Below are 19,223 nucleotides of genomic sequence, written 5' to 3' on the forward strand. Positions count from 1 at the left end.
CTTAGCCTCTAAGTTGGAATCTCCAGCACCCACCCAACTACCCAGCAAACGACTCAGGAGTGAACGCTCAAATCAATAATAAATGAACAAACTAAAGTAATAAATTCAGGCCCATGCAACTTACTTCTTCTGTAAAGGCAGACAAACCTAAGAAAGTAACCCAACAAAAATAAATATAGTGATGATTTTAAAAGAGAAGAAGAAGGTGAGAAGCTAACTTGCATGGAAGCAAGATCTTAAAAAGTAGAATTGTGGTTGCCAGGGGCTGTGGTGGGGAGAATGGGGAGATGCTGGCCAAAGAGTACAAACTGTCAGTAACAAGATGAGTAAATTCTGGGGATCTAATGCACAGCGTGGCAATCACAGCTAGTGACAATGCATTACATGCCTAAAAGTTGCTAAGAGAGCAGATCTTAGGTACTATTACCACAAAAAAAGAAATGCTAATTACGTGACACGATGAAGGTGTAATCTAATTCCACGGTAGTAATCATTTTGCAACATACAAATGTATGAAACCAATATATTATACACCTTAAACTTACATGTTATAGGTCAATCATATCTCAATAAACCTGGAGAACAAATAAATAAGGGTCTGTCTCTCCCCCATCCTCCCACCCCCCTAACCCCCGCCCCTCCATGTATTAGGACCACCTGAAAGGTATAACAGAGAAACCACAGCCACTCTGAAAGTGAGGCGGGGGGTCTGAGGTTGATATGAAGGGAAGAGGTAAAGATGGCCCTTGGAAGCCCCCCCCCCAGCAAGTACCCCCCCCCCAGCTTTCCCCGGGGCTGTAACCCATAAGGCAATGCTGGGCTGCACAAATCACTGTTCTGGAAGGCGCAAGATACCATCACAAGTGTTAGCACTACAGCGGAATGAATGATGACCCACAGGAGACCACTAACTGTCTGTGGCTTTTCTCCTATGATCTGTGTACTCGGTGAGATAATCTGTTTCTGTTTCCTTATGTGGCACCGAAAAGAAAAACCAACAAAGGCAGAGCAATCATGACTCAGCTGGTCTGAGACTCTGGCTGAAGAATACAGCCAACGGGTGCCATACGCACAGACGCTAACAGCCAGAGCGATCATCTGACTTAAGTCCAACCCAGGACACTTGCCGAGTAGAGAGGGGCTCTGTTAATAATCATGGTGGGACCAAAAGACAGACCGAATGCAGGACGTATGGTCACTTTACTAATAGCTTATACCACGTGGACAAAAGGAAAGGGCCTCGTCTGAGAACCCAAAGATGGTTCTGTGTCTACAACATTCTTAGTCCCAGGAGGGCACGGTCAGCAAAGGGGTCTACGAAGTAGATAGTTAGCTAGATAGAGGCTGTGGCAGGATGAGGGGGTGGGCATGAAAAGTGACTCCATAAATATATTACAAGGGAGCACACTTTCAGCCACTAATGGACAGAAGGAAAGCCACAAACCCTGTGAGGCAGAGAAAGGCAATTGGCAGAACGCATTCGTTACGACTCAAAATTGCCCCTAATGATTCAAAACCCCAACAAGAGGGCAGCCCCATCTCTCCACGTTCTTGCGCAGCTGCGGCGGAAGGGCCTCAGGTAGGAAATGGAAGCGTGGTATTAATTTGTTCGCCACAGCTGCTTTTTATTTCTCCTGCTTCAGAAGCAATTCTCATATAAATACTTCCCAGCAGCAGAAGTGAATATGCTAGTGCGAGGAAAGGGGCAGTCTTACATCCAAGGGCAAGGCCACACCACAATATTTCAAACAGTGGGAGGGTACCGGAGAGGAGATCTGGAGCGGCCCCCCAGCAAGGCACTTCTACGGCGGATTCCAAGAAGCCTTTGCTTCAGTACCCAGGTGGACAGTACGACCACCATCGGCCTATTACTCTCACAACAGAGCAAATCTGTGGATCGAGTGGCAAACGTTCAGCCTCTACACATTACTCAGCTTCTCTGAGCCTCAGTTTCCTCGTCCATCAAGTGAGGGGCCTTTCCCTGTCAGGATTTTCTTTTTTAATATAATTCATTGTCAAGTTGGCTAACATACAGTGTATATATACAGTGTGCTCTTGGTTTTGGGGGTAGATTCCCATGATTCATTGCTTACATACAACACCCAGTGCTCATCCCAACAAGTGCCCTCCTCAATGCCCATCACCCATTTCCCCCTCTCCCCCACAACCCTCCTCCATCAACCCTCAGTTTGTTCTCTGTATTTAAGTCTCTTATGGTTTGCCTCCCTCCCTCTCTGTTTGTAACTATTTTTTTCCCCTTCCCTTCCCCCATGGTCTTCTGTTAAGTTTCTCAAGTTCCACATATGAGTGAAAACGTATGATATCTGTCTTTCTCTGACTGACTTATTTCACTTAACATATTACCTTCCAGTTCCATCCACCTTGCTGCAAATGGCAGGATTTCATTCTTTCTCATTGCCAAGTAGTATCCCATTGTATACATAAACCACATCTTCTTTATCCACTCATCAGTTGATGGACATTTAGACTCTTTCCATAATTTGGCTATGACAAATCTTTGACAAAGCAGGAAAGAGCATCCAATGGAAAAAAGAGTCTCTTTAGCAAATAGTGCTGGGAGAACTGGACAGCAACAGGCAGAAGAATGAAATTAGACCACTTTCTTACACCATACACAAAAATAAACTCAAAATGGATGAAAGACCTAAATGTGAGACCGGAAACCATCAAAACCCTAGCAGAGAAAACAGGCAATGACCTCTTTGACCTCAGCCGCAGCAATTTCTTGCTCGACATGTCTCCAAAATGAACTATTGGAACCTCATCAAGATAAAAAGCATCTGCACAGCAAAGCAAACAATCAACAAAACTAAAGGCAACTGACAGAATGGGAAAAGATATTTGCAAATGACATATTGGATAAAGAGTTAGTATCCAAAATCTATAAAGAACTTACCAAACTCAACACCCGTAAAACAAATAATCCAGTGAAGAAATGGGCAGAAGACATGAATACACACTTTTCCAAAGAAGACATCCAGATGGCCAACAGACACATGAAAAGATGCTCAACATCACTCATCATCCGGGAAATACAAATCAAAACCACCCTGAGATACCACCTCACATCAGTCAGAGTAGCTATAATTAATAACTCAGGAAACAACAGATTCTGGAGAAGATGTGGAGAAATGGGAACCCTATCACACCATTGGTGGGAATGCAAGCTGGTGCAGCCGTTCTGGAAAACAGTGTGGAGGTTCCTCAAAAAATTAAAAAATAGAACCACCCTATGATCCAGAAATTGCACTCCTAGGAATTTATCCAAAGGATACAGGAGTGCTGATTCATAGGGGCACATGTACCCCAATGTTTATAGCAGTGCTTTCAACAATAGTCAAGTTATGGAAAGAGGATTTTTTTTTAATGTATGAAAACTTTGAGAAGTGTGCCTTGTCATTTCATATATAATAATACTAATGATAGCAGGAATCCTTTCTGAGCACTTACTAGTGCACAGAGTGACTCAGTTAACCCTCATGATGATCCTGTGAGACAGGCATCACTATCTTCATGTGGGACACATGAGATTTAGAAGAGGGAAGTACCTCGACCATGGTCCCACATCTAGGGCACGGCAAAGTGAGCCAGTGGCTGCTATTAGAATTGTCAATGGGAGGGGCACCTGGGTGGCTCAGTTGGTTAAGCGTCTGACTTTGCCTCAGGTCGTGATCTCATGGTTCACGAGTTTGAGCCCCGCGTTGGGCTCTGTGCTGACAGAGCAGAGACTGGAGCCTGCTACAGATTCTGTGTTTCCCTCTCTCTCTGCTCCTCCCCTTCTCTCTCAAAACTAAATAAACATTTAAAAACATGGGGCGCCTGGGTGGCGCAGTCGGTTAAGCGTCCGACTTCAGCCAGGTCACGATCTCACGGTCCGTGAGTTTGAGCCCCGCGTCAGGCTCTGGGCTGATGGCTCAGAGCCTGGAGCCTGTTTCCGATTCTGTGTCACCCTCTCTCTCTGCCCCTCCCCCGTTCATGCTCTGTCTCTCTCTGTCCCAAAAATAAATAAACGTTGAAAAAAAAATTTTTTTTAAACATTTTTTTTTTTTTTTTTTTAAGAATTGCCAACAGAATTGCTTCCTAAATGCCGGAAAGGAAGATTCTCTCCATCCTCGGTGTTCTTCTTTCTCCCCCTCCTGGACCCTCTTGGCCCAGCTCCCTGCCTTGCAGACAGCAGGCTGGATCCCACCCAGGCTGGAACCCCTCAAGCATCTATGAAAGGTGGAGGGAGAAGGGAGAGGGGACTGATATGCCTGTGCCTTCCCCTCCCACCTGGCGGATGGTCAACGTGGCCCTCTGCCTGTGCTGGCCATCCTACAGCCATACCACCTCAGCATCTCCCACAAAGAAATGCCCACAAAAACTTTTTATGTCCAGACCATAAAGAGAAAAAGAGAGAGGCACCTTCTGCGCCTTGGTGAATATTACGACGATGTTTATTTTCCTGCCATCCTAAGTATCAAGTTACGTGCAAATATTAGCCCTTCCTCGGGTCCCCGACAGCAAGCTTTCATCAACACTTTACAGCCTGGTTATAAATCTAAAGTGAAGGCCACCTGCAGAACGGAGAGAACAGTAGAGAATCTGTTTAGAGAATAAAAGAGCAAATCTGAATTAACTGGACCGTACACCCAGAGCCTATGGTCTTAGATAAGTAACTTTCTTGCTACCACTACTTAATTCTTTGGTGGGGGTAATGTTCTAAAACTCAATTCATTAGCGTCTGGCTATACACTAATGACTAATCTATCTATATATTGTCATGTGGGATCAAGCCATATTTGGGGGTCTCTTTTACCTTCCAAATTGTGCCTTACAATGTAGAATCAATTTTCTCTCTTTCTCTGTCTCTGTCTCTGTCTCTCTCTCTCTCTCTGACTACATGAGAGGATGAAATAAGAGAAATTTTAAAACCATGAGAAAAGCAAGCTCATGAGGAAGTAGAGTATCATCTATGCTCCAATAAGATCAATAAGCTTCCTGACGAACTGTCACCCTTTCATCCCAGTTTGGACTCATCCTGTACAGACTCAGTAACCAATTTTCCAAGTGATACTCAAAAGTCACACTGGTCTGGCAGAGAATGTTTGACATATGCCCCATTCTCTCTGCACTTGAGATCATTCCTATCAAACATGAGTCCGTCCACAATTTCAGAGGTGGGGAGGGGGAATTTACTGGGCTACAGAAGAACTCCAGGAATTCGGATTCACAGCAACGTGAGCTAATTCCTTCCATTACTATGGCATTCAAGAGACCCTGAAATCTAAGAGATGATTCATAACATCATGAAAGAGAGATGCTTCTGCTATCTTGTTTTCATTGTAGCTATTGACTTAGACTCTTCCTTGCTCTTGAGTGTTCAATATGAATCCCAAATTAATACTTCATTTCCCGTGCCTCTGTAGACAACATGCCAGCACCTAAAACCAGCACCAGTGTCTAATGAGCATGATTTGATCTGGGAACAAGAAGGAAGTGGAGACAATCCCAGAGACTTTGGAGAAAGCTCTAGAATACTCACAAAAATAATCATAGTAGCCAGCATTTGAAATGCACCTTCTTCTCTTATTCACCCCTCACAAAAACCCTGTTAAAAAGTCATGTTATTAATTCCATCTCTTGTCTAAATGAGACAAGAGAAAGCAAAAGTAACTTGGCCACAGTTGTAGTAGCTGGTAAGTGGCAGAGCCAGGACTGGTTAAAGGCACACTCCTTCAACTATGCCTTCTCCTGTCTCCCACAGACACCTCTCTGTCCACTGTGCAAACATTTTTCTAAAGCTCATCTGCTAAGTCACTTTCTCCCACATGAAATAGGACAATATAGAGAAGAATTTGTGATCTGGTCCTCATTTCTCAAAGAATGAAAGGTTAACTCCTCACTTACTCCATAAAGTTAACCTGGCGTCAGCAAGATTTCCATCTCTTCTGTCCACTGAGAAGGAAAGGAATTTCCTTGTTCTCAGCAAAGACTAAGAAGTTACTCTTCACCACAGATCTGAATGACAACTCATGTACTTTGGTTTTAAACAGAATACACCTGACCCAGCCTCAATACCTTTATGTGAAGACACAACGTCTCTCTAGAGCACAACCAACAGGTAATCATGACCCTCTGCCGTCCTCACAGGTGAATGAAGGTCCTTTTGAGGGTCCCACAGGTTGAGACATAGACTCCTGCTCTGTGAATAAGGGCCCAAATGTTTCCTTATCTTCCAGCAATGGCCATACTGGATTCCAACTATCAAGACAAGTTGGTCTCCCTGACCATTAGTAGAACATTGTGGTTAAAAAGCACAGATACTGGAGGTGCCTGGGTGGCTCAGTCAGTTAAGTGTCTGACTTTGGCTCAGGTCATGATCTCACGATTTGTGGGTTCGAGCCCCATGTTGGGCTCTGTGCTGATAGCTCAGAGCCCGGAGCCTGCTTCGGATTCTGTGTCTCCCTCTCTCTCTACCCCTCCCCCATTCATGCTGTGCCTCTCTTTCTCTCAAAAATAAATAAACATTTTTTAAAAAAATTTTTTTAAAAAGCACAGATTCTGGGGCCAGACTCCCCGTCTCCAGATCCCAGTTCTACCTCTCAGTCAAGCTTGGGCAAGTTACTTAACTCCTCCCGTCAGTTTCTTACCCTCACCTCAAAGGATCATGTCAACATTAAATGATAAAGTATTTACAGCAGTGCCTGGCCTCAGTAGACACCGTGCAAGTGTTAGCTAATGATACAATTAATACCAGACTGGGAGCTTCTGGAGGACAGGGAGTAGCCATCTTGCATCTTCTGTTATTTGTTTTCTTTTTCTATTTTTTTTAATATTTTTTTAACGTTTATTTATTTTTGAGACAGAGAGAGAGACAGAGCATGAACAGGGGAGGGTCAGAGAGAGAGGGAGATACAGAATCTGAAACAGGCTCCAGGCTCTGAGCGGTCAGCACAGAGCCTGACGCAGGGCTTGAACTCATGAACCGCGAGATCATGACCTGAGCCGAAGTCGGACGCTTAACCGACTGAGCCACCCAGGCGCCCCTGTTATTTGTTTTCTAATCACAAGAGTCTAACACAGCACCTGCTTCGTGACAAGCATTCAGTAAATATTAGTTATCTAAATGAATACATCTGATTATAAATAATGAAAATAATTAAATGAGCCGCACACCATCAAAATCTCGTTAAATAAGATTTTCTCTTCACTTTAAACGAGAAGCAGACACATGCACATTTGTACAGAAACGTGGATGCCGTACCACTCATTGCTGGGTTTTTGTTTTATTTTTATGGGAGTTTTTTTTTTTTTTTTTTTTTTGGAACACAATCCTCATTTGCAAATTCATTTTTCCAGTAGCATGCCAATTTCCATTAGCTCTTTAATTTCTGGCTTAAAAGCTTCAGGACTTCACTAAACACTGATGGAATCACAACCTCCGGGATGGAAACAATAATAATAATGAAGTGGAGGCCTGTAGAGACAGGCCAGGGGCTGCAGGCCCAACTCTGCGTGCACTGAACAATCTTGTGTATGACTGCTTCACTGGAGAAATGGCAGTGCCTCTGACTTCGGGACACCCGCCAGGAGGAGTCACTTCAATTTGTCAGGGCTGCGTCCTTGGGCACAAAGGACCCAAACCCGCACTCAGCAGAGGTCACCTGCTGCCTCAGCTGTGGCCTAAACTTCTTGCCCAAAAGCTGCTTGGAAGAAGTGATGGCCCAGGGCGGGGAAGGACAAGGCTTAGCTGGCTCTGCTCTCTGATTCACAGCACGGATTTCCGCGGACTGCTGAATCGGTGTCTCCAGTGCCACGCTTCTCTTAAATCGCTGCATTCCTAAATATGTAAACTTTGGAGGTTATGGACACCAAGGGAATCTGCTCATGCAGGAAAAAAAGACAGGAAGATGCTTTAAGAGAAGTACTCTTGACAACAAGGCTGAAAAGAAAGGGCTTCTATTGCCCAGAAACAAATTTTCTGCTTCGCTTCTGTGAAGGTTTGAAATGAAGGGCTCTTGGTCTCCAAAACAGATATGAAAATCCCTATTCTTTCATTCCTCAAGCCTTGAGCATCTTCTGTGGGCCAGCTACTTGTGCCAGGCATGAGCGACATAAGGATAAAAGACACAGACTCAACCTGGAAGACCTTAGAGCTGTGGGAAGGAGACGGATGAGAAAGACAGTAGTCACTCAGTAGAGTCTATTAAGCGTGGAGGCAAATGTGAGTGATTGATGCTACAGGGCCAAGCAGAGCACCTCACGCCATGGAGGGTACACGACGGCCTCCCTGAAGACTTGAGTTTGGGCACCTCTGAAGGCAAATGATTCAGAAATCCAAAGCGTAACCCTTAGCAGAGTGCCATAGTTGGTACTCTGCGAATGTGTAGTTACTAAATGAATGAATGAATGGATGAATGAATGATTTAAAACCAGCTCTTTGACTGCCACTGCAACCCTTTGGATCGAGATAAGGGACCCAAATGGCAAACTGGTGACTGATCACATCATGTCACCCTGCTGCCTGAAACACGGCCACAGCTTCCCAGTGCGCTCAGGATAAAGTCCAACATCAGGCCCCACGCGGTTTGCTCCCCTTGCCCCTGCTCCCAGTCCAACCTCCTACCAAACTCCTACCTTGCTAACTCCCCTCCAGCCATAAATGCTCCTCTTCTCTCAAGTCCCAAGACACCCCGGGCACCCTTCCACCACAGGGCCTTGGCACTCAGCTGCCCCACCTGGACTCCCCGTGCCCCCTGTGTCAGACCTCCTGCTCACATGCCCCACGGCTCCATCCCGTCTGCAGCATTCACTCATGGCGGTTTTATTTATACTAATTTGTGTGGTCACACGCACAAGATTTGCCTCCCCTACTACCTATCAGTAGGGTAGCCATATGATTTATCTTTCAAACCAGGATACTTGTGACAGAGACAGAGATGCTATTATTATTCCAGAACCACGAAAACTGGGATGTTCGGTCATCCTAGTTATAAGCTCCAAGAGGTCAGGGACTACGTCCACCTTTTATTCACCATTATGTCCCCAGGACTTAGCACTGAAGTTGGCGCACAGCAGGAAATCAGTAAATTTGTTGAATGAATGAATGAATGAATGAATGAGTAATGGAGTAAGGGATTTCGAGCTTGAAAGAAGGGAATGGTAAATGTCACAGCCTTGGGAAATGTTCATGGCTCATGCAAATTAACTAACATCTCCTGCTCCTGGAGAAAACAGTTTGGCAGCTCCTGATCTCTGGCCCGCCCTTATCTGCAGAATAGCGGCTTTGGTTACCATGGCAGCATTAAAGGTCCACGCCCAGGACACGACACAGCACCCCGTCCTCTCCTGCAGCCTCTTGTACCTTAAAGGAAATCATGTCCCACCAAATCATGGTGGAGTCAGGCCCAAAGAGCAGAGCTAGTAAAATGAGTCAGTAGGCCAGAGTCCTGAGCAAAGTATCTAACACTCTAATCACTTATTAGCAAAGGATAAAAATCCCTAAGAGATCATAAAGGGAAAACCAGTGGCAGAGGTCCTGTTGACTAACGTAAAAAGTCCTGCACCAGTCCAAGTGGGGAAGGGAAGATATAGCAGGATGAGAGGGGACCCCCACCCACAAAGGCTCATACTTCCAGGAAATTCCAGACCTGGCTGACAGTTGAGAGCTTCAGGTTTGCTTCAGATAAAGAGACCATCATGACTAGGAAGTACCCATTCTGAGGTCAAGACGGTTCTGAGAAGTTAAGCAACTTGCCCAAGCAAGGACTGAAGGATGCCAGGAAAAATGTCCACCTCCCAGCATCAAGGTAGTGTAATCACTGGGGTGGGGGGTGGGGTGGGGATTAGGGGGTGCGGGGCAGGGTGGGGGGGTCAGAGACGTTATACGAGCTGTCCCCAGGGGACCCCTCCAGTGAGAGAGGAATCCTTGTTGCCTGCACTACAAGACCCTTACAATGGAACATCCCGGGTCCTCCCTGGTGGTCATTTCATCCAATACTACACCCACTCCTGTGAAACACCTCTCCCTCGTGGCTACTACCTGGAGAGAAAATAGCCATGAGACCCCACTAGCTACTCTGGAGACCTGCAAAGTCTTAAAACATCTAAGAATTCACAGCCTGAAAACCAACTGCCACGTATCATCACTCACCCAGGCTGGGGTGTGGTTCCCCATCAGTCAGGGAAGCCACCTCATGATTTTATTCTTTGAGGTTTACAGAAGACGAAGGTGTTCTTGCTTTCTCCGAGACTAGCCATGACAGAAGCTTCTAAGACAATTGTATTGGCGTCAGGGACATAAGCAACGGAGGCATAGGAGAGCACTGAGGATAAAGAGATTCTTAGGATGGGGTGGCTATCAAATCAAGTTCAAGGAAATAATGTTTCCTGGACACCAGCTATATGCCAGGCACTCTGCTGGGTGCTCTGAGTGGGTTACCTCCTTCCCTCTTCAGCTTCTGAATGAGAGGGACTGTCCCACCCTTTTGTAGGAGGAGAAGACTTAGGTTCATTGGGGTGAGGGACCAAGTCTACCTGACTTTCAGGCCCATACTCCTTCCCCTCTTTGACACCCCCTTCTTTGAAAATACAATATAGTCCACACGTGTAAAGCTATAGTGCCAGGTCAGATAGCCCAGGTCTCCTTAAAAATTTCTCCTTTTCCTCCAGTATTTTCCTTGGGGGTAAAAGCTTTCAGAAAAGGCCCAGATGTGCTATAGGGGGATACTCACCGTTGATGCAAGTTGAGCAGCATAGCCCAATGGCTAGACCTACGGGCTCTGGAGTCAGGTATCCCAAGGCTCAAATCCCAGTTTAACCATGCATTGGCTGTGACTTACCTTGAACCAGTTACTTCTTAGAATTAATTTTCTCATCCATAAAATGCAATGACGGCAGTGCAACCCTATCTGTAGGCTTATTGCAAGGGTTAAATGAACTCAGACCTGGAAGCACTTAGAAGAGTGCCTAGAGGAAAGAAAACCACCAATAAGTGGTAGCCATTTTTCATTACCTCGACAGCTCTGCAGGAGATCTCTCTGTTACTGTCATCTGCAGACTCCCTCGCGTCGCCTCGGGGGCGAGAGTCTAAAGATGGATGGCTCTTATGTGTCCCCTCTGGGTGGAACCCCTGAGGCCCAGCTCTGGTTAAGTGGCTTGCCCCAGGGCATCAAACTAGAAAGATCCACACGCCTCACTAGGGGTAAACAGCAGTCAGGTACAGATGACACCCACCCCTTCACTCAGTCACACCTTGGAATGATGGCCACCCTATTGTTCCACTGACCTGTGCCAGCCTTGGGGGCTGCCTGAGTCTTCTGGGACCCTGAGGTTCTCTGGAATGTTTCTTAAACTACAGGAGGAACCATGGAGGAGGGGCAGACAGTGATCAGTGTCCCCACCACGGCTCGGGATAAAGACGCGGATCTAGATGGCCCCGGTAAACCCTCTAAATGGAATAGGAAACTGGTCCACTTCCTCCCTGAGCTCAGGCCACAAAGACACAGCCCCTCGGTGTTAGCAACCCAACCCGGCACTCACAGAGCAATTTCTGCGAAGGTGACTTCACACTTCAACAGTAGAAGCACATTGAGAAAATTTGTCAATGACAAAATTTAGGATCGAAACCCCGGAGGGCCTTTTAGGAGCTTTCTTCTCTTTTCCCTTAGGAGGATCCCAGGATGCACATACTTCAGGGGCTTTCTGGCTTTTTTCTTCCTTCCCGAACAAAGAAATAGTAGCAATCACAACAGCTGCAAGTAACTGAACTTTTTGTTTACTATTCATACGACCCAAACAGGTGGACACTAATACCACTCTCTCCATTTTACAGACGGGAAGGTGAGGCCCCGGGGTGACTCCCCTATTTCCCAAGTCACCTGGCCGGGAAGCGGGAAAGAGATTTAACACAGGAAGGGAAACTGCAGAGTCTGGGTGCTTACTGCCACGCTATGCTGCCCACGCAGCCTCTGCTTGAACAAGGAGCACTGAGCAGGCACTCCAGAAATCTCTGCTGAATGGGGAATGAGTCATTTGCAAGTTTTCTTCATCCGACTCTCTTAAACGTGGCCCCTTCCATGGGTGATGGGTATTGAAGAGGGCATCTTTTGGGATGAGCACTGGGTGTTGTATGGAAATCAATTTGACAATAAATTTCATATATTAAAAGAAAAAGGAAATAGTTTGCTATAACTGTCAAAAAAAAAAAAAAAACGTGGCCCCTTCCCTGTTATCTCAGTATCTGTGTCTCACTTATGATGTTCTAATAGTCTCCTTATGAGTCTTCCTTCCTTCAATTTCTCCTTCCACCCACCCAAAGTCCCCCTTGCTAGAAGAGTTATTTTTCCAACAGCAAATTTTCATCATGTCACTGCCTTGCTTAAACTCTTCAGTGACTCCCCACTTCCCAGGGCAGAAAGTCTAACTCCTCAGCAAGGCTCTCTGGGCACCTCCCAAATCCAGCCCCACTCGCCTCCCCAGTCTTATCTACCACCCCTCCCTACACCTCTCAGCTCAGGCCACACTGACCACCTGCAGCTTCCTCAACGGGCCACACTCACCATTGGGGTGCCCTTGACCCATGACCTAGGGAACAGATCTCCTCCCACAGTCCACGTTTCTGTTTGCATGTGCGGTGGTTAAAAGCCTAGGATGCATGGTCAGACCGCCCAGGAGTAAATCCTAGATCTTCTGCTTACTAACGGGGTGACCTTGAGCACACAACCTCGCTGCCTGATGCCTCTGTTTCTGTGGGCACAAAAGACTATCCTTGTAGAACGGTTATAGGGACCAAAAGAGATAAAGAGCCACAAAATCTTCCCTGACCTCTGTTTGCGTCACTGGGGCTCCCATTTTTATATACTTCTAGTAGCTCCATTCTGGCCGTCATAAAAAGACAAGACAGAACAAATGCTGGCAGGGACGTGGAGAAAGGGGAACCCTCTCGCGCTGCTGGTGGGAATGCAAATCAGTGCCGCCACTCTGGAAAACAGTATGGAGGTTCCTCAAAAACTTAAAAATAGAACTACCATATGATCCAGCAATTGCACTTCTGGGAATACGTCCAAGAAAACACAAAAACACTAACTTGAAAAAATACACGCACCTCATGCTCACGGCAGCATTATTTACAGTAGACAAGACCCGGAAACCACCTAAGTGTCCATCGACAAAGGAGCAGATAAAGGAGTTGTGGTACATAATATACACAGTGGAACACGAGTGGACGGCATTATGCTAAGTAAAATAGGTCAGACAGAGAAAGACAAATACTGTATGACCTCACTTATATGTGGAATCTAAGAGAAAAATTCATAGAAAAAGAGATCAGAGGCCAAGGGGAGGGGGAGGGGGCCTGGAGGAAGGTGGTTAAAAAGTATCAGCTTCCGGTTATAAGATCCCTAAGTAGGGGCACCTGGGTGGCTCAGTCACTTAACCATCCGACCTCAGCTCAGGGCATGATCTCACGGTTTGTGGGTTCGAGCCCCGCGTCGGGTTCTGTGCTGACAGCTCAGAGCCTGGAGCCTGCTTCGGATTCTGTGTCTCCCTCTCTCTGCCCCCTCCCCTGCTCATGTTCTGCCTCTCTCTCTCTCTCTCTCAAAAATAAATAAACGTTAAAAAATAAAATTAAAATAAGATCCATAAGTAGTAAGGACAAAAAGTACAGCATGATGACCATAGCTAACGCTGCAGTGTGATATATCGGAAAGGTGTTAAGAGAGCAAATCTCGAGGGTCCTCAGCACAAGGAGAAGATTTTTTTTTCTCTTTTTGCCTTTTTTCTTTATTGTAGCTATATGAGGTGATGGATGCCAACCAAACATAGTGGTAATCGTTACAGAATGTATGTTCCCAACCATTCTTCTGTACATCCAAACTTATACAGTGATGCATGTCAATTACATCGCCATAAAACTGGAAAAATAATAGCTCCATTCCAGTGAATTGCGGTTGTTGGGTTACGTGCCTCTTCCTCCAGGGTTTCTCTGCCTCGGCACTGCTGACACCTGCCTGCATAATTCTTTGCTGTGGCCAGGGCCGTCCTGTGCATTGCAGGATGTCAGCAGCCTCTCTGGTCTCTACTCACCAGACCCTACTAACACCGCCTCAAGACTTGACAACCAAAAATGCCTCCAGACATTGTCAGAGGTCATCTGGGGGGCAGACCCCCCTCCCCATTAAGAACCACTGCCTGAACCAGGGGATGTATGGAAGTGTTGAATCTCCATATTGTACACCTGAAACTAATGCAACACCGTACGTTAACTAACAGGAATTAAAATAAAAACTTTAAAGAAACGGTGCCACTGCCTGAAACTCTAAGCTCCTGGAGCAATCCTACAAGCAGCAGTGGCAGCAGCAATAGCAATCGTGTTTTCTGAGCACTCACCACGTGCAAAGCCCTTCTCAGTGAGTCATAGAATTTAATCCTCTCAACACCCCAGGGGGGAGGGATTTTAGGCACATTTTATTGATAATGAAACTGGATCTCAGAGAGGTTAGTAACTTGCTCACGGTGTGTTTTATTTTCACCTTTTCTATCCCCAGCACCTAGCATGTTACCTGATACAACAGGCGTTCAATAGCAAGTTAAAGAATGCATGGATGAGGGGTGTCTGGGTTGCTCAGTCCATTAAGCATCCAACTTCGGATGCATCCGTTGATGCAAAGATAATGTGACATGACCTTTTTCCCCAAGATCTCACTGTCTATGGAAGGAAAATTCAAGCATGAATCTAGATTCAATTCAGACCACCATTTATATGTATTGCAGCTAAATAAAAAGGGTCTCATCACAACAAGTATAATCCCATTCTTACTTAAAATTACTCCAGAATTGTTTCCCCCTTTTTCTATGGCATTCTAGGCCTTAAATCCAGCACAGATTAGTACCACACTCTCATCACCACAAACTTGATGGCGTTTTTTCACAAAAGAAGAAAACAAAGACAAAGCTATCCAAGAAAGTAATATAAAACACCACCCTTAGATTTGACAGGTTTTTTTTTCATAAAAATTATAGGAACACAGGTATGAAATCATATTTATTCCCAGAGGGGGAGGTGGGGAGAGAATGTGTATTTCTAGGTATTGAAGAATCAAGTCAGATTATCAAAATTTCTTTAAAGGAATATAATTGCTATGAAGGTTCCAGATCATAGGTAGCCCCCAAATTCCTTTACCCTATCAGTGCAGTTAGAAAGAAAGAAAGAAAGAAAGAAAGAAAGAAAGAAAGAAAGAAAGAAAGAGAAAGAAAGGAAGAAAGAAAGAATGAAAGAAGAAAAGGAAAAGGAAAAGAAAAGAAAAGAGAAAAGAAAAGAAAAGAAAAGAAAAGAAAAGAGAAAAGAAAAGAGAAAAGAAAAGAAAAGAATGAGCCAGGCCAGTCTTGCAAATCCTGCAATATCCTGGATTGCAGTAACCCTTAGAATTTAATGCAGATAATCCCAGAGCAGAAGGAGTTGTGGGAGCCATCTTTTCCATCCCTCTGCCTTGCAAACTTTAGAAGCCCTGGAAAGACGTGACTCTCCCTTGCCTCCATGAATGTCACCGCCATCCACCAGGACCTACTCTTCCTGGTTCAGGAGGGTATACAGGATAGGAAATCAATTTTCAACCTCCAAGGAAGCCATCCACCCTCCATCTCCCGCATGGTGGAACCCTCCAACCGGGCCCCCGACCATTTCATTTCCTCCCTCTGGGACTTGACTCTCTGCCCTTCACAAACTTCTGAAGCCTCCTGTTTCACTTCCTCCCATCATTCCACCTGAGAGGACTCTCTGTCTCCCATGGCCCTCCCATGGCCAAGTTCACCCCTGCCGAGGCCACCCCCACCCCTGCTTTCACTGCCTCGCTTCTCTAGGTGGTAGCTCAAAGTTCTCTGCCTCCATCTTTTTATGGGTGCTATTTTCTTAATACCCAAGCTATGCAAGGGCCTTAGCACGGTGCCTGATACAATAAAGTTCAAAAACAGTAATCTTGATTATTCCTATTACTGCTGTCTTTATTGTATCCCCATAAATCCACCACAATGGCCCTCCCAAGTCACCAACAGCCTCTCATGCCACCTCTGGTGGTCTTTACTCCACTTTCACTGACTTGAGATAGGTTAATACAACGCTGCTTGTTTAAAATTCTTTCTGTGGCACCTAGGACACCCTCTTAGCCCAGCAGCTCACGCAGACTTCAGAATCAGGAAGTTAATCAGTACACATAGGTGGAATGAATTGGAAAAACCAAAGCCTTTTTGCCTGCCGCTGCCTCCGGCCACCTCCTCCAAAAGCAGGTGATGCGAAACAGAGCCCACTCATCACGCGTCAGGGCATCAAGGCTGTGGCACGCATGTTCCCTCTTCCCCCTGATCATCACGTGCCTTACTCTCTGGCTCCTTGGAGGTCTCAGCTCACAGGTCGCCTCCCCGGAGAAGACCACCCTGACCGTCAGGAGCATCTCAACCAAAGGCGAAACTCGGTGAGCTCCAAGGACAGAACCAACGCTGTCCCTTCTCCCCACAGTCTATCCTATGGCTGACTCACCCCCTGCTCACCTGGATCAGCGTCTCCAGCTCCTGTGGGCTCACGCAGACATGATCCCGCAGGAATTCTGCCTTCTCCAAGGCGATGGTGTTCTTCTGGCTGCTCTCGAAGGGCTGTTCCAGCGCCCGGAAGACCAGACCGCCCGTGACGAGGTAGACCACCACGACCACAAAGATGGCAACGACCGTTTTCCACTTCATGACGGTCTGCAGGCCCCCCTGGGGGGCGCCTTCCATTCTGGCTACCACCGTGGCTCGGGAGGAGACGGACAGGCGCGGGGCCGCGTGGTGCCCGCTAGTGGCACCCTTGGGCTGGCACACCGGGGGTGCCGCTGCTGGAACGGCCACTGAGAAACAGGGTGGAGGACAGGGGGAGAGAGAGTTTGTTTATGAATACAAGACACAGAACTTGGCAGAAGCAAAGCACAGATGTCTTTCTCAAGCCAGCTTTCAAACGTGAGGATCACAAACCGGCTCCCCAAGCCGGCAGGGAGGGAACCTGATCAGTTGCGAGGCGCCTGTGTGAGTTCTTGAAAAATGGGCACCAGGAGTTCTGGTTTTAAAAAAAAAATAGTATTAATTGAGTTTGAAATGCTTATATTTCTCTACAAGGTCCAATTCTGAAAGCCCGTGATTTATACTTCAGCTCTTGCCTTAGCTTCCTTGGTTAAACGATATATAAGATATAAGATAAATGACAAACCACCATATTTGAAATACAGACGTATTATTCAACTTGGAGAGGAAATAAATCGGAGATGGACGCCCAACGACTCTGGCCACATACTGAGGACCGGGTGATAACCAAGAGCAGAGGAGAGACTAACATCTAGCGAGTTTCAAAGTCCCTTTCGTCCAGGGTCATGGTCACAAAACAAAGAAGGGTGAGCTTGGCATCAGGGAAACAAGTCAAAACTCAGACACGGTAGGGGTGCCTGGGTGGCTCAGTCGGTTAAGCATCTGACTTCGGCTCAGGTCATGATTTCACGGTCTGTGAGTTCGAGCCCCGCGTCAGGCTCTGTGCTAACAGCTCAGAGCCTGGAGCCTGCTTCAGATTCTGTGTCTCCCTCTCTCTCTGCCCCTCCCTTGCTTATGCTCTGCCTCTCTCTGTCTCAAAAATAAATAGAAAATATTGAAAAAAATTAAAAAAAAAACCTCAGACACGGTAAAAAAAAAAAGGTTTGGGTTTCAGAAGACTACCAAAGTGGGGAAAAAAAAAAAAAAAAGACGGAGTAGAATGAGGGAAGGAATAATGAGTGATGTTTTTATGCCAATAAATTTCGTTTCCTAAAAAAAGAAGAAATAGATTTGAAGTACATTTCTCAATAGAAAATTCAGCGACTTAGATGTAATCACTCCTGATCTATTAGTAATAGAATTTTTCTTCTATTTTCCTCCAAAAAGAAGCCATTGGAAAAGAAATTTCCCCTCGTGTTGAGAACACATCGAATTCTCAAAGGTCCCTGGTCTCTGTTAGGGCAATTTCGTTACCTTGGAAATAAATATGTTAAGCTGGAGGCTTTTCTGGAATGGCAGGAGGAACAGGGTAGCGTTGCACATGTAATGCTATCATGCATTTCAGAAATCTGTCTTGTGCAGCAGTGAGCAGACAGTGCACTTCGATTTTGTTCTGCCCTCATTATACTAATGCTTATTATAGCCTCTGCCATAGTGCAGCCTGGCTGTTGTGTAAATAAGGTATTAGGAGATGACAACCCTAATTACCTAAGTGGGGCCAACAATCCCACTCAAGAGAGCTCACTGCTCAGTCCCTGCCTTGGGGAACTCAAGATAAATAAAAGCACGGGGATGTCCCTGCCTGTTCACAGCACCAATGACCCTGACAATGCCTGGCCAGAAGGGTGGCCACCTCCAGGAATCTAGGTCTGTAAACATCTGCCTTTCCTCCTAGGGCCTCAAAATCAGCTTTTCTCTTGAAAACCAAGCAATCAACCTTTTATTGTATCTTATTCTAGCAAATAAAATCATTATTGTTGATAATCGTATATAATCGCTGCAAATAAAATGTTACATTTCCTTCTGACTTACTGAACCCAAAACTGCCTGGAATCTCTGATTGAAAGATTTAAGAATTAGGATCAGCACTGTGGGCATTATGTTCTTGCTAATCCTTCCCCCAAAACACTACTTCCAGGTTCCTACTAGCCCTTGTTGATACTGAGGTGCGTCTTGTCTTGGGCAGCTTGCTTTCAGCCTTGCCCCCACGTTTCCCATTCATTCAACCTCCCCACTGTATCTCAGTCCCTTGCGCCTCTCACCATTCCTAGGACTACCAACCTTAACTCATCTTGCTTGAACCAATCCAGCAGCCGCCTAAGTGACCTCCCTGCTTCCAATCTCACCCACCTTTGACAAATCTGGGGTCAAATACCACTTCCGGAAGCACTTCCTCCCCTTTCCTCCTGCGGCCTCTGTGGACAGTGGAGTAATGGCCCCCAAAGATGTCCACATCCTAATCCCTGGGCCCTATGCCTGTGTTACCTTACAACAGGAAAGGAACTTTGCAAATGTGATTAAGTTAAAAATCTAGAGATAGGGAATTATCCTAGATTATCTGGGTGGGCCCAATATAATCACAAATTTCCTTCTAAGAGGGAGGCAGGACAGTCAGAGAAAGACATGTAAAGACAGAAGCAGAGGTCACAAGCCAAGGGATGGAATCAGCTCCT

At 46.0% G+C, this 19,223-nt stretch overlaps 1 protein-coding gene across 3 annotated transcripts in view; it reads right to left on the bottom strand.

Annotated features, from left to right (window-relative positions):
* KCNK10 (potassium two pore domain channel subfamily K member 10) overlaps positions 1-19,223 on the bottom strand; it is a 130,159-nt gene that overhangs the window by 54,267 nt on the left and 56,669 nt on the right. For all 3 annotated transcript variants that reach the window (XM_019833446.3, XM_003987901.6, XM_023255918.2), the window contains exon 2: positions 16,546-16,880. In XM_019833446.3, coding sequence (XP_019689005.1) covers positions 16,546-16,770 — 225 coding nt within the window. In that variant the 5' untranslated portion in view covers positions 16,771-16,880. The remainder of the gene's footprint in view (positions 1-16,545; positions 16,881-19,223) is intronic.

Source organism: Felis catus, chromosome B3, assembly GCF_018350175.1.
Source record: "Felis catus isolate Fca126 chromosome B3, F.catus_Fca126_mat1.0, whole genome shotgun sequence".
NCBI classification, from domain to species: Eukaryota; Metazoa; Chordata; class Mammalia; order Carnivora; family Felidae; genus Felis; species Felis catus.